We start from the raw sequence: 15794 nt of genomic DNA on the forward strand, positions 1-15794 counted from the left end.
CTTATGTGAGAATATAAGCTTCTTAGCTGTTTCCTAGTTTTGTTTTCATGGATGTCGGGGCTCACCTGGCAGACATGTGAAAAGAAATATGTTCCCATGTGCCTGCATAGGGAAACCTTCATGGCTTGGTTCCGGGAGTGAAAGGAAAGGTGGTGCCACCTTAAAGCCAGGCCTCATCTAAGCAGAGGTAGGCTGGCTCAACTCCTGTGGGAGTGACAGAAGGCTTATTAGTGCCCCAGGGGAGCTTTTTCACTTGGGCTTAGGTCCAGACTCTGGAAAGGGACTGGGACAAGTAAGGCAGGAATTTTGGGTGGAGCCTGTGGAGGTTGGAGTTTTCCCTGAAAATTACTCATTCTTGAGTAGCTCTGGTTCCCTTGCTCTTATCTCCAGGAGGCAAGGTTCCAGTACATCCGTTTTTGTTGAGTAGATGAGAGGCTTCTGGGAAGATGATCTACTGATCCCACTTTTGGCCATGGAAGTTGTCTCCGTGACCTTAAAGAACTGACTCCTGGGTGGGAATCAAATGGCTAACCAGATTTCTTTCTCCAGAAGATGAGGTGGGAATTGGGCATCTGAATTCCTGATTCCTTGGGCATAGGACTTGAGGGAGGGAGAAGGCCATGCTGAATGTAGGGTCAGGATGGTGCTTGTCTTCTTCTGACGCATTCTGGGTCCTTCACTGGTAGGTTCCCTGAGGTTTCTGGACTGGCCCAGCTCTGAATGAAAGGTCGTAGTAGTAGTAATAGTAGTAGTAGTTGTGTGTGTGTGTGCGCACGCGCACGTGCGTGCGTGCACCATCTCCTTACAGGATGCCTTCTAATTCCAGATCTGTGGATAAGAGAAGCCTTGTAGCTTTGATTGAGTGTCAAGACTCTTGGGTCCTATTCTGAGAGAATCTCTTTACAACTCCAGATGGTAGAAAGGGGCATTCTGAGAAGGGAAGCAAATAAGCCAATAGCAGATAAGCCCCAGGTTAGAGTGCCCTCTGGATGTTCCTTTTCCATCTGGTCTTACTATGTTATCCCTCTTTTCTGGGCTCTTTGGAAAAACAAAGGTGTTGAATGGGCAAGCAGCAATGTAGGAAGTAAGGTAGTATTGTGGACACAGTGACACAAGGGTGTGTATTTTCATGAAGGCCAGTCTCTGCAAAAGCAATATGCCCTGGGCTTAGCATCTTCCTAGCCCTTCCCACCACATGCTTATTTTCTTTGCCTGTCTGAGAGTGGCTACAGATTTCTCCACATGTAGCGGGACACTGAAGAAGTCCCTGTTTATGTTTGGGTGGAGGTGAGTGGGTATAGACAGTGAGAGGCCTATCAGACTGGGTAGGGCTGTGAACCTAGTGCTGGGACTCTGGTCCCTCTGCAGAACAGGTTGGCAGGTTTTAAGCTTGTAAGAACAGAGCAAAACCTACACCTCAGCAAAACCTACACCTAATGCCAGCCTACTCTGGGCGTCAAGCCAGGTACCTCTTGTTGGAAGTTGCCATCATGTCATGCCTGAGCTCTCATGGTGTCTTTCTTGGCAGCAGTGGAGGTCTGCCTACCTTCATTTCTCTGTGTCCTGTGGTGAGAACTGAGACAGGCTCATTGTACTTAGATCTGTGTGTGATGCATGCTGTCCCTACATAAGAGGTGGGCAGGGAAATCTGCCTACCTTGCAGGTCTAAACCAGAGCCTCACCAGCTCTTTCCCTAGACTGACGTTCTTATATTCTTTGCCAGACCACAGTAAACACAGGTGTGAAGGAACCATTCGCCATGGAAACCAACGAGCTGGAGCGCCCCACTGCCAACTACCATCTCATTCCTGGAGCCAGCCAGCCCAAGGAGGAAGATGTCAGCATGCTACCTCAAGGGACTGCAGAAACTATGCAGCTGAAGAAGGAGATTTCTCTGCTGAATGGGGTCAGCCTGGTGGTGGGCAACATGATTGGCTCAGGAATCTTTGTCTCACCCAAGGGTGTGCTGGTATACACTGCCTCCTACGGGTTGTCGCTGGTCGTATGGGCCATTGGTGGGCTCTTCTCCGTTGTGGGTGCCCTTTGCTATGCGGAGCTGGGGACCACCATCACCAAATCTGGGGCCAGCTATGCTTATATTCTAGAGGCCTTTGGGGGCTTCATTGCCTTCATCCGCCTGTGGGCCTCCCTGCTAATCGTTGAGCCCACCAGTCAGGCCATCATCGCCATCACTTTTGCCAACTACATCATCCAGCCCTTCTTCCCTACCTGTGATCCCCCATACCTGGCCTGCCGTCTCCTCGCTGCTGCTTGCATATGTAAGTCTGGGGGCTTAGTGGGGGAGTATGTGTGGGGGTGTGGGTTACTTTAATAATGCTAATGGTACCTTATATTTGAACAGCATATTTTCTTTTGGGGGAGAAAAGAGGGGCATCTGATCTTTTGAAGTAATTTCACCAGTCATTTGATCTTGAGAGATAAGTAAGGGTAGAGGATGGGGATGGAAGAAGTTTGAATCTGTTTGTGGCCTTTGTTGCCTCACATTCCTTCTGCTCTTGGCTGTCCCTGAGTTCTCTTCCCTAGTCTGTGTGACAGGTTGTTGCATGTCTTATATTTGTCTTGTCAGGTGTTTTGATTGGAGTCGACATCACTAGTTGTAACTTAACCCAGGAAAAAACACCAGTGCTGATGCCTTTATTCTGCTGCCCAAAAAAAGAAAAGTTATTTTGCTTCCCAGCTTTTAATCTTAAACCAGTTTAAAGGTGTCAGTGAGGAATGGGCTTCTCTAGATTGTAGGGTCCCAGGGCATTATCCCTCAGGCCCACAGGACCACTCCTTCCTGTCACTGCCACTCTCTGCAGTCTGTTCTAAGCAGCAGGCACCACACCAAAATGGCTTTTTCCCATTGCTGTTTCAGGTTTCTTTACACTGACTGACTTTGTAAACAAGCTCTGCCTGCGGCCAGGGAAGGGAAGGTGGCTTCTACCCCATATTTGGATTTCTGCGGACAGAGCCTGAGAGATCCCAGTGGATCCTTCTTTGTTTTCCTTTTTCTCTTATGAGGTGGTAAGGAGGGATTTATGTGAAATCAATGAAAGGGAGAGAAGACTGCTGTGAATTTACACAGTCTTGTAGAGCTGGTGTTTTATCTGAGAAGTGGCCCAGAATTCCCTGTGTTCCTTAGCACTGTGCTGCCAGAGGCACTTAATTATACTCTGTTCTTTCCATATCTCTGCTTACAAAAGCTTTGGCAGTGGATGTAGTTTATCCACAGTGTTAAAAAGAGACTGAGAGTACCTTGGAGTCAGCACTAAAGGACTGCACAGTGCACTGTGCCTCCTGACTTTAAGGAATTTGCTAAAGACAAATGTTAAAGGGAACCCCTCCACAGATACCCCTGGGAGGAGAGAAGATAGGTACTCAACTGGATATCTGATAGAGTTTGGCCAGGGGAACTCTGGCCTGATTGAGCTTTCTAGAAAAGGGAATAATTTTCTGATTATAAAACATGTTCGTTAAGGAGAAAATTAACTTAGCCTTAAATCACCCATAATCTACCACCAAGACATGAGCATTTTTAATAGTTCTATCATGTCTTCATTTTTCTTTTATAGAACTGGCATCATACTTTGCATGTAACTTTATATTCTGCTTTTTTTTTTTTTTGAGGAAGATTAGCCCTGAGCTAACATCTGCCACCAATCCTTCTCTTTTTTGCTGAGGAAGACTGGCCCTGAGCTAACATCCGTGCCCATCTTCCTCTACTTTCTATGTGTGACTCCTACCACGGCGTGGCTTGCCAAGCAGTGCCATGTCCACACCCAGGATCCAAACTGGCGAACCCTGGGCCGCCGAAGTGGAACATGCGCAGTTAACTGCTGTGCCACTGGGCCGGCCCCTCATCAAATATTTTTAGAAAACATGGTTTGTGGACACATATGTAGTTTCCAGGCAGTATAGCATAGTGGTTAAGATCACAGCCTCCCATGCCAGACTAGATTTGATTCTTGCTTTACCAACTGTTTTTCCAGCTGTTGACCTTGGAGGAATTAGTTAACGGTTAGTTTGATTTTCTCATTTGTAAAATGAGAATATTGATTGTACCTATCTGAAAAGATGTTTGTGAAGAGTAAATGAATCAATATATGTCTAGTACTTCTCTCTGCTTGGCATATAGTAAGTGCTCTATAATATTATGATAAAGGATGATGCTGTGGGGGTCTTTGTATATAAATCATTTTCAGAGTTTCTGCATATTTTCTTAGGATAGAATTATACAAGAGAATCCCTCTGTCTAAAGAAATAAACTTTTTCTTTTTTTTTTAAGCACCTTTTTGGTGAGGAAGACTGGTCCTGAGCTAACATCTGTTGCCAATCTTCCTCTTTTTTTTTTTTCTCCCCAAAGCCCCCCAGTACACAGTTGTATATCCTAGATGTACCTTCTTCTGTGTAGGTGGCCACCTCAGCATGCCTTGATGAGTGGTGCTAGGTCCATACCCAGTGAACCGTTGAACCCCTGGGCCACCCAAGTGGAACGTGTGAGCTTAACCACTTGGCCACAGAGTCGGCCCCAAGAAATAAACTTTTTTAAGGATCTTTATGTGTTACCCAATTCCTTTCTAGAAGGGTTGTAAATTTGTTCTCTTATCTGAGCACCTGAGGGTGCCTGTGCATTGGTCTCATAATGGCCTTAGGATGAATTCCGAGAATAATTGTATCAAAGAGCACCTCAGTATATGATTTTTCATGTACAGAAGATTTTTATTTGGTAAGTCTTTTTTTTTAGATTGGCACCTGAGCTAACGTCTATTGCCAATCTTCTTTTTTTTCTTCTTCTTCTTCTCCCCAAAGCCCTCCAGTACATAGTTGTATATTCATTTTTTGAGGAAGATTAGCCCTGAGCTAACGTCTGCTGCCAATCCTCCTCTTTTTGCTGAGCAAGACTGGCCCTGAGCTAACATCCGTGCCCATCTTCCTCTACTTTCTATGTGGGACGCCTACCATAGCATGTCTTGCCAAGCAGTGCCATGTCTGCACCTGGGATCCGAACTATTGAACCCCAGGCCGCCGAAGCAGAACATGCACCGTTAACCGCTGTGCCACCAGGGCAGCCCCCATAGTTGTCTATTCTGGTTGTAGGTCCTTCTGGCTCTGCTACGTGGGATGCTGCCTTAGCATGGCCTGATGAGCAGTGCTAGGTCTGCGCCCAGAATCCAAACCGGCAAAACCCCAGGCTGCTGGAGTGGAGCATGTGAATCCAACCACTTGGTCATGGGGCCTCCCCCTAAATCTTTTTTCCTTTATGATTTTCCCTGTTGTTTTTGTGTTTAGGGAGCCCATCCCCATACCAAGAACTGCTCTTTTGATTAGAGGAGAGACCTCACCTCTTAGAAATACAAAGTCATGGTATCTGTAGCTTCTTTCATTCAAATGTACTTTTACCCAAGTTGCAGGATCTGAATTCTGGTAAGCCTCTTGTCCCAGAAGCCCAGCCGTTTCCATAATGCAGGTTTGAGGGCAGAAACTTGTCAGAGGTGGGCTTGGATCTCCCTGCCAATGTAACCTGAGACTGGGGTGGGGGGGACAAGTCATAAGACTATGTCCCATCCTAACCAGCTAAGCTTTAGGGTTCAGCTTACTTCTCTTCTTGGAGTTTAGGGCATAGAATCAGGCCTATGGATCCAACAGAGCTGGAATGTGCTGGAGGGAGTTTCCTTGGGCAAAGGTGTCAGTGAGAGGAGCCTGGTCTCAAGAGACATAAATTGGAAGGAACCAATTAAGTCATAATTGAACAAAGATCTGCACTAAATCCAGAATGAGACTTAGGCAGGATAGGAGAATTGAGTTAGTCTTGAAATTGAGACATGAGCGGGGTCCAGGTTGTTGATTAGGAGACTGCCTAAAGAAGTTACAGCTATGCCATGCTAGACAATTCCATCCTAGAAGAAAAGGCCCAGGCAGTCTCCGTAATAACCAACGCTAGGGCAGAGCTGCAAGCTGATGAGCCATGGGCCAGACTTGGCCCACAGATATATTTGTTTGGCCTGCACAATGTTCTAAACAATTTTGAATTACTTGCCAACATTTGAAAATCAGGACTTGCCCTTTCTCTTGAAAAATCAAAAGTTCTGACAACCTTGGACCCCAATTCCTGCCTGACGCAGTCAGCTGCGTTTGAGTAGTGGTTGTTCCCTTTAAATGGACATATACTCTCCGGTCCACTAGGGTCCTCCACTTCCTCTTGTTTCATACCCAGACATTCTTGACTTTGCTCATTTGTGTTACCTTCATGGCCCTTGAAGACATTGCTGTTTCAGATCCTGGCTTTCCAGCAGCCCCCCCACCCCAGTCTCAGGTTACACTGGCAGGGAGATCCAAGCAACTTTCTTTGGATTTCAGGCTGTCTTATTACTTATTATCCTAGAGCAGTGGTTCTCAACCGCAGGTGAGTTTGCTCCCCAGGAAGTATCTGGCAAGGTCTGGAGACATTTTTGGTTGTCATAGCTGCTAGGAAGGGAGTCTGTGGGGTACTAGTGGGTGGAGGCCAGGGGTGCTGTTGAACATCCTATAATGCACAGGATAACCCCACACAACAAAGGCTTATCTGGTCCAAAATGTCAATAGTGCTGAGTTGAGAAACTCGATCCTAAAGGTGCGTTCTGCTCATATGTGTTCTGGGACCTTGGAATCTTCTGTGGTAGATTGGGCCTCAGGCTGCAGACTAAACTCTTTATCCCTAGGGGCTCTTATCCACTTATGGGACTGTGGGGGAAAATGGCAGTTCCTCAGGTGCATAGGTCTCCTCTTCTGGCAGGTGACCAGCAGTGTTCTTGGTAACCCAGGTGCCTGGCGTTGTAAGAGTACTTGATCTGACTGTAGAAGGGTGATGTTCCTGGCTTAGGTGTTGTCAGTCCATTTATCTTTGTGGGATCCTGCCTGTTGTGTAGCCTCACACACATCATTGGAGAATATTTGCTCTGAAGGTTTCAACATAGAAGTCAGTTCAGCATTGACACAGTGGCATCAAAGCTGAGTCTCCATTTCCTCTGAGAGTTTGTTTGGTAAGGCTGACAGTGAGGAGGAGGAGGAGGTCGGGGTGGAGGGAGAGAGGGAGGAAGAACGAGAGGGGGACTGCTGAGGGTGAGACTGGAGTGAAGAAACACTGTATAAAGCCTGAATAGCTTTCTGTTGTCTTGTGCTGTCTTGGACTCAGACCTGGGCAGGGTTCTGAGTAGGAAGGGTATGCTCTCCTATTTTCAGTTGTTGCTGTGGATAGACAGCTTTCATGTTCCATTTTTTTTAAGATTGGCACCTGAGCTGACAGCTGTTGCCAATCTTCTTCTTTTTTTTTCCCTTTTCTTCTTCCCAAAGCCCCAGTACATAGTTGTATATTGTAGTTGTGGGTCCTTCTTGTTGTGGCATGTGAGACGCCACCTCAGCGTGGCCTGATGAGCTGTGCCATGTCCATGCCCAGGATCCGAACCAGCGAAACCCTGGGCCACCGAAGCAGAGCACACAAACTTAACCACTCGGCCACAGGGCCGGCCCCAGCTTTCATGTTCTGACAGTGACGCGCCTAAGGAAGACTGGGTCTTGACCATAGCTGTTCAAAGACCTGGACTCTAACCCTATATATAGTTTGAATGCTTTTTGATAATAAGAATATGTATATTTGTGTAATTAAAAACACGGAGGCTCTTTAAAAAGGCGTGTACATTACATATTCATATACATCCAAAGAAGTAGCTCTTGATTCCAGGATCGCCGTTTGGAAGAGTTTACCTCTCTTGGACCATCGTAGAACATTTCTCTCCTAATAGACTTGTAGATGTTTCCCCACCCCGCTTTTTTCTCTTTTTCCATCTTATTGTTAAGGTTTGCACTCCTCTGCCCTTGAATGCCCCTTAGTATATGCAGCCTGTTTGTGGGAGGAATTGGAAGGGTTCTTTCCCCTCCCTGTTGCTTGTAGGAAAAGGGATTTGTGACTGTCAGCATACCTGGGACTACAGCTTCAGATTGCCAGGCCATCTCCTCATCAGAAAGAGAGTATGAGAGGCGTAGTTCTGTCTGAGGACGCATGTGTTATTCAGGATTAGTTTGAGTTTCAAACAACTGAAAACCAAAAGCAGGATGGCTCAAACATACTGAAAATTACTTCTCTCACATGTTAAAAGTAGGCAGTGTGGAGCTTGTAGGATGAGTTCATAATTCTTTAGGGAGCCAGGTTCCTTCCTTCTGTCTTACTGCGCTGCCGTCCTCAGCATGGTGTAACTTCTAGCCGGTCACCCAGGATGGCTACTTAAGCTCTGCTGTCCTGTCTACATTGTAGCTGACAGGAAGGACAAAGAAAGGTATGCCCTACCCTTCAAAGATATGTCCTGAGGTTTTATTTATATAAAAATTTGCTTACATTCTTGGAGCAAGAACCTAGTTTCATGGCCATACCTGCCTGTAAGAGAAGCTGGGACATGTCATCTTTATTTTGGGCAGCCATGACTCCAGCTAAAGTTTCTATTACTATGGAAAAAGGGAAGAACAGATATTGGAAGATAACTAGCAGTCTTTGCCACAGAGAGACTTTGGAGATTTGTTTCAGCTTTGGGATTGGGTCTGAATCTGCTATTTGAGTACTCCTTTCTCAGTAACAAGCCCCCAGAGAGCCTTGAAGACCCTCACACGGGTCTCACACTCCTTGGTGCAGGCTTTGCAGCGAGGAAGTGAGATCAGGAGAAGAGGCAAGACTTGGATGTTTTAATTGTGGTAATTGAATCTGAGCACCTGGCCTCAGGCCTTGTTGTCTTATGTTTGAGCTCTAACAGAGTCTGTGATACTAGACAGGGATGGGAGATCTGGGAGGGCTGGGGATCAGATGGTGAAATTTTGTTTCTTGATTAGAACCAGGAAAACATTCAGGGGACTTGGCTTCTGCATGGTAGACTGCTCTTGGAGCTCTCTCTTCTCTGGCGGCACTGAGAGTAGGGTGAAGCAAGCAAGGCACCTGGGCCAGCATTTAAGGATGCACTCACTCTCAGATTGCTAAGTGGTCATCTGTGAGTCAATACCTCATTAAATTTCGCACCCTGGGGGCCTTGCTCCCCTCACCCTACTCCTGGCCCTGCTCCCTGTCTGCACATTGTTGTTAATTAGCTGTTTTTATTTTTATTGAGAAAGAAGCATATGTGCATGGTAAATAAGTCAAAGTATAAAAGGGAATACAATGGAAAAAGTCTCCTTGCCTCTCCAGAGCTTTAGTCTTCCTCCCCAGAGGCAGCCACTGTGACCAGATTCTTTTGTATCCTTCCAGCTGGTCTTTCAAAAGGGGCTTTGCAGAGACCTCCATGAGGTGCTGCCTTCATTCATCTGTTCAGCACCAGTAGTTGTTGAATTCCCACTGTGTGCAATATTCACTAGTGTGCAGAGAGGAACAAGCCATGGGAGTAATTTGTAGCAGAATGGAGTGAAGAAGGAGCAGAAGTGAGAGGGGGTGCTTCTCTGTAGGGCTGAGGAGTGTATCATTTCTCTTCCCCATCTTACAGTCACATCTTGGTGCCACAAACCAGAAGCACAGTGAGCATGATGCGGGGTCGGTGAGCCGAGGAGTCGAAAGAAAGATTTCTTGGACTCTCAAGGTCTGGCAGTAGTGCTCTTATTTAGAGAATAGTGTGGAATAGCATGGGGACAGGACCCATGGGCGGTAAAGAGCTGCTGCAAACATGAGTTGAGGGTGGGGCTAAATTTAAGGCATAAGTATGTGAGTTATCTCTTTACAAGACAAAGGAAAGAATATGTAAAAAGAGTTGTTAAAATGGTATCAGTGCTGGTGGGGTCTGGTTATTGGGTCCTGTAACTTTTAGATAAGAATCAAACCAGATTAAGTTGTCAGACTGAAAATAATCCATAACCAACCTATAAATGAAAATTTGGGATGAGTTTATTCTGAGCTAAAATCTGAAGACCATGGCCCCGGGGCCTTTCTTCCCGAAGGAAGAAAGGGTACCAAATAAGTGAGGTATACAGAGTGGTTATATGTCTCCAAACAGGATGTTTCACATATGATTGAAATGTCCCTCCCACAATAGTCACAAGATTGCCCTGTCAGCACAGCGCTTGATGGACACAGCAGGTAGTGGGTCTGCTGTCTTGGCGGGAGTGGCAGGAGGCAAGTCTATTGTCTCAAGCTGGGTGGTCACAGGTGAGCACAGCAATCAGTTCCTAGCCTAAGGAAAGATGCTTAATCCTTAAGGAAATGCCAACGTTGGGAGGGGAAGGGAAGTTGCACCTTTATCTCAAGGGCCTTTGTTCTTGCCATAGGGAATATCTAAAGCAGATATAGAATGCATGCTCAACGGCTCAAGGGTCACTGTCAGGCCCTTTTGGAAGAACAAGGTCAGGCCGAATTAGGTTTACACCAAATGGCTTCCTCATATACTCCAATATATCCTATTACTTGCCATTTTTATTTGTCAAAGTAAATGGCAGAAGCCACCGCTTAAATATTATCTTCAGCTAAAGACAAAGGAGGATGTTGGGGGGGGGGGGGGGTCAGTTACATGAGGTTACCAGACAGTAAACAACTTAAGTCCTTGCCTTCCCCATTAAGAGTTTCTAGAGATAAGGTCATCCCCACTTCCTCCTGGTGCAGAGAGGGAGACATCCCCCACAGATGGAGACTTCCTTCACAAATGCAAATGTCTCTCATCAAAGGGCAAGCAAATTCCACTCCTCAGAGCCTCCTTCTTGTCCACAGTTTTTAAAAGTAACCAGTCTAAAATAATATTCATCAAGCACAGCCAGGACATTGTGAGACAGTCTCTTTCGCCACGTGTATGTCTATCTTTTTTTCTCTTTCTCTTTCTCCCCTTCTCTGTCTTCTTATCTTTGTCTCTTGTCTCTGTGTATTTCTGCATCTTTCTCCATCAGCCTTTTTCTCACAAGCTGTGTGCCCTCACACTTCTTTTTGTAGTCCTGCTTCCTTCCTCTGCTTTCTTGTGGTTTTTGTTAGTCTGTAGTTACAAGGCTTATATGTGACTTTGACTTGCTATGGCCCCTGACTCTGCTGCTGTTAAATAGATTCAGTCTCTTAGTATCCTGACTTCTTGTTCCTGGAAGAGACAAAATCGAATAGGCTCAGCTTGGGTCCATTGTCTGGTTCAAATCAGCCATGATAGGGCAAGGAGAACAATTCCCAAGAAGGGGCTTGGCAGGTACCTCAAAATATGCTTACTGTATTGAACAGGGGTCTGCAGATTACTGGTGGCTATTAACTAGGTAATCCTTATGTTAGCTGATCTAGGCTTAGTCCTGCACAGCAAACTTTGAATAGCAGGGCAGATCCCTGGGAAGACCTGCCAGCAGCATGCATTCATTTGGCCTACTCCCCTCCTCCTTGACTAATACCCCCCATTCCTCCACCCTCCACCTCATATGACTGACTAGTAGTCACCTGTGTTATCTGCCAGCATATTGTGTGAAAGCTCTTGAAGTGCCATGAAGGCTGTTCAACCGCCTGTGTTTATTTCCACATGCTGGCTCTAGGCTCTCCTCTCCATTTGAGTGGAGGAATGTCCAACTTCCTGACATTTGCCTTGCTCCAGGGAATTGGAGGTTAAGTGAAAGTCATCACCACCTTGATTCCAACCAGAGTTCGTTAGTTCCCCTCTTTGCTTGGCAGTAAGCTTAAGAAAACACTACGATGGGGCCAGCCCCGTGGCCGAATGGTTAACTTTGCGCGCTCCGCTTCGGTGGCCTAGGATTTCACTGGTTGGGATCCTGGGTGCAGACATGGCACCGCTTGTTAGGCCACGCTGAGGTGGCGTCCCACATGCCACAACTAGAAGGACCTACAACTAAAATGTGCAACTCTGTACTGGGGGGCTTTGGGGAGAAGGAAAAAAAAAAAGAAAACAATATGCTTTTGTTTCCCCCTAAGAATTTGTGATCTCGAGCACCACCCGAATGCCTGAGGGAGAGACCTTCTTGAGACAGATGTCTACATGACCATAGAATGAGACACTAAGCTGTGCTGTGAAGTGGGAATGCCATAAGGTTCGGGGAGGGAGAGCTTAGTGAGGGCGTGGCTCGTATGTTTGGGGAAGGTTTTACAGAGGAAGTGGGGGCTGAGCTAGACCTTAAAAGTGGGAGTTGCTGTTGGCCTTGACAGGAGGAGGAGGGGAGAACATTTCTTCTATGCCTATATCTGGCACCAGTAAGGAGAGAGTTTGGCTGAAGGAAAGAGTGCAAGATGGGTAGGGGTAGGTAGAGATGGCCCAATAGATTTTGTAATAACATATGAGGTTCACATAAAAGTTCTATTTTTGGAGGCTCAGGGAAGTACTTAGAGGTGTCACTGTGGAGCCCCTTGGATACTGTTCTCATGTCCTCCCCATGGATCAGAGCAGTCCTTATTTAGCAGGGGTAAGGTGCTAGGACCCTCAACACAGGGCCCAGATATCACTAAGGTACATGAGGAGCTGGAACATAAAGCCAGCAGTAGTGATACGAGCCTAGGGAATGTCTAAAGGAGCTCACTTCTCCATGGACCTCACTGAGTATTGGGAGGTTTGGATAGGAATGGGGATGAGGGAGATCATTGGGGTCTGTGTGAGCTCGGGAATGGTAGTTAGCCTCTCTCAGCCTCAGTTTGTTGCAAGTTTCATGAGTTTATATTAAATAGAAATCATGTTATTGATATAGTAAAGCCAATATCTCTTCATCTATAAAATGGGAAGAGGAATGTCTATGTTTTGGAGTTGTGAGAATTAATTGAGAGGATGTATGTGAAACTGTCAAGCACATGACAGGCTTTTTCCTTTTTTACACTTGCATGCAAAATATTGTTTCTCTAATTCCTGGGTGACCTTCCACCTGTATTCAAATTCACCTCATTTATTGATGGGCCTCTCTTGTCCCCACTCTCTAATGTGGCCATGGAGAGGTCTTATTTGTTTTTTTGTTGGTTTTTTTTGAGAGAGATTAGCCCTGAGCTAACTACTGACAATCCTCCTCTTTTTGCTGAGGAAGACCAGCCCTGAGCTAACATCCATGCCCATCTTCCTCTACTTTATATGTGAGACACCTACCACAGCATGGCTTTGCCAAGCGGTGCCATGTCCGCACTCGGGATCCGAACCAGTGAACCCTGGGCTGTGGAGATGCGGAACGCGCAAACTTAACAGCCGCGCCACCAGGCCGGCCCCCATGGAGAGGTCTTATGCTGCAGGTGGTTTGGAACCTTGGGAGTCTGAGTGGGAGAGAGTGGGTGCTGTCCACCATTCCTGAGCCTGGGAAGGATTTCTAAAAATGGTTCCTGCTGTCAGAATGTATGAAAATGTGTTAATGTGTGCCTTTGTATCTTTGCTTGTCAACAGTGATGGGATATTCACGGAAGCTTTGAGCTGGGGCAGATGGATGATGTTCCCCCATTTCCCTCTTCTCCTGGTTCTGACTGGTCCATTGGCCCCTTTGCCTTAGGCAGACAGGGTAGTGATGCACTCTGTAAAGAGAGGTTGGGCCTTTGTGCCTTCAGCTCAAGCCTGCCAGTGACTTTATGGTTTTCCTCCTAGGTTTGCTGACATTTGTGAACTGTGCCTATGTCAAGTGGGGCACACGTGTGCAGGACACGTTCACTTACGCCAAGGTCCTAGCGCTCATTGCCATCATTGTCATGGGCCTTGTTAAACTGTGCCAGGGTAAGAAGGGCCCAAGGTGGGAAGGTGGGTGGATGACTCCTGGAGTTACCGTGGATTCGCTGAGGAGGACATGGGGACTCTGTTAGCTTTACTGCTCAGCTCTTTCTGTGTACATGGTAGACTGTGTCAGTGAGAGCGAGAGATCTGTCCCTGGGCTTCTTGGGTCAGGCTGGCTTGGCCAAATGGACTTGACTCAGCTCCTCCCTCAGGGCTGCTTTCCCTTTTGGGAGGCTAGGAGCACTGCGAGAAGCCAGCTGAGGGCCTAGGAGCTCTTGGAACATGGGTTGTAAATTGGGTCATAAAAGTAATCAGTGGGGATAGAGTGAGCCCTGCTCTGGCTCCTGTTTTTGGTCTGTGATTGCCAGGCAGTGAGTAGGAAGACTTGGCCCTTCTTGAGTGGGAAGGTGTGTGTAGGGGAGATGGGATGTGGAACTGAATGGTTATTTTGTAGGCTTTACTTTTCATCTGGACTTGCTCTTCTTCAGCATTCCCTCCCGAAGTCAACTCTCAGCAAAATATTAAAATATTGTGAAGTTGGCGCTGATTTTCCTGCATGTTGGCTTTAGAAAGCCTTTTATTCCTGGATCAGAACAGACTGGCAGTGAACATAACAGGCCTCCCAAGACCTCCTGAGCTCTAAGAGAAGTCCTGTGATGTCCTTGGCCAAGGATATCTCAATCGTTGAACAACCCACTTCTCTAGATCATCTGTCTCTAGACTTTGCTGTGTTTACAATCACCTGGGTAGCTGAGACCCCCCATCTCAGACCTGTTGGATCAAACTCTCATTGTTTTGTAGTTGAAAAAGATGTTTTTAAGAAGTGCCTTGAGCGGTGCTTAGGCAGTTGGTCTAGCACCTTTGTGCACATGCACCAAGTTAGTACAGCCTGCCATCTGAATGTCCCTGGAATCTCAGAAACAGCTGGGGTCAAATTGGGTAGTTGAGTAATCCTCCACCCAAGATCTGTGCCTTAGGTAACCACTGCTGTGTGTGATGACTGATACCCCTGGGGCATGAGAGTCTCTATTTACCCTTCTCTTGCTGCCCAGCCAGCCCTTTTTGCCACATTGAGGAATGGGTCTAGGCTTTCTACAGAGGGTAACAGCAGGCTTCCTTAGATGTTTGGGTCTTGTTAAAAACCCCCAGTGTGTCCAGAAAGTCTCTCTCCTGGGCAGCTGGGTGCTGCTCTCTCAGTTTTTAAGTCTGCAGTCTCTGGTCTCTGGAGGCCTCCAAGGAGAAAGACAGGTGCTTAGGCTGGCTCTCCAAGGGTGGAGGTGGCCCAGGTCTACCAAGGCCCAGTGAGAGATAAGACCCCAGTTCCTACATTGCCTCTGTGAAGTGAGGCATTTCCTGCCTCATGCAATCACAGCTATTGTAAGTAGAGCAACAGTTCTTTCCATGAGACTGAGAAACCCATCTGACCAAGTTGTGCCGTGGTCTGAGCCAAGAGAAGTAGTTCCACAGGAAGGTCTAATTGTTTACGAAAAATGACTCCTTAATGTGAAACAGGGTTCTTTCTAAAAATAGGAAGATCTGTGGCCTGCTGTGAGGTCACTTGCAGGAAATGGAAATTCATTAGGGCTTTGGAAAAGGTGTTATCACTTCAGAGGGCAGCCAGAAATGCCTTTGTTTTTTTGAGATTCTCTAGTTTTACTAAAGGAATATGAACTTCCCTGAGGGAGTGGGTTGGGTGATCAAGTGCAGGGAGCTGGTGGTGGTTGTTCTTTTGGTGTTAAATTATGTTTTTTTCCCCCCACCCTCTTGCTTTTCCCTTCTTTTCTTGACCCTCGTCCTTTCTCCTTTTTCCCCATCTTTCCTTCCTCTTTCTTACTGCCCCTCCCCATCCTTCCTCATCTCCTGATACCTTCCCTCTCTCCTCTCCTCCCTCTTCCTCTTCCTTTTCCCTGAACCCCCCACCTGCCTCTGCCCCCACAGGACACTCTGAGCACTTTCAGGACGCCTTTCAGGGTTCCTCCTGGGACATGGGAGACCTCTCTCTCGCCCTCTACTCTGCCCTCTTCTCTTACTCAGGTTGGGACACCCTTAATTTTGTAACAGAAGAAATCAAAAACCCAGAAAGGTAAAGGCGGGATCACACTCTCACTCCCCAACTTGGCTGGAACTCCTGATGATAGTGGGCACACT

General features: G+C 46.8%; 1 protein-coding gene across 9 annotated transcripts in view; it reads left to right on the top strand.

Annotated features, from left to right (window-relative positions):
- Positions 1–15794, top strand: part of SLC7A6 (solute carrier family 7 member 6) — a 43724-nt gene that overhangs the window by 15863 nt on the left and 12067 nt on the right. For all 9 annotated transcript variants that reach the window (XR_011538487.1, XR_011538488.1, XM_008518231.2 and 6 more), the window contains exons 2-4: positions 1724–2279; positions 13524–13649; positions 15585–15729. Coding sequence is in view for 7 of the 9 variants with exons in the window: in XM_008518228.2 (XP_008516450.1) it covers positions 1724–2279; positions 13524–13649; positions 15585–15729 (827 nt within the window). In the remaining 2 variants the exon portion in view is untranslated. The remainder of the gene's footprint in view (positions 1–1723; positions 2280–13523; positions 13650–15584; positions 15730–15794) is intronic.

Source organism: Equus przewalskii, chromosome 3 (assembly GCF_037783145.1).
Source record: "Equus przewalskii isolate Varuska chromosome 3, EquPr2, whole genome shotgun sequence".
NCBI lineage: Eukaryota > Metazoa > Chordata > Mammalia > Perissodactyla > Equidae > Equus > Equus przewalskii.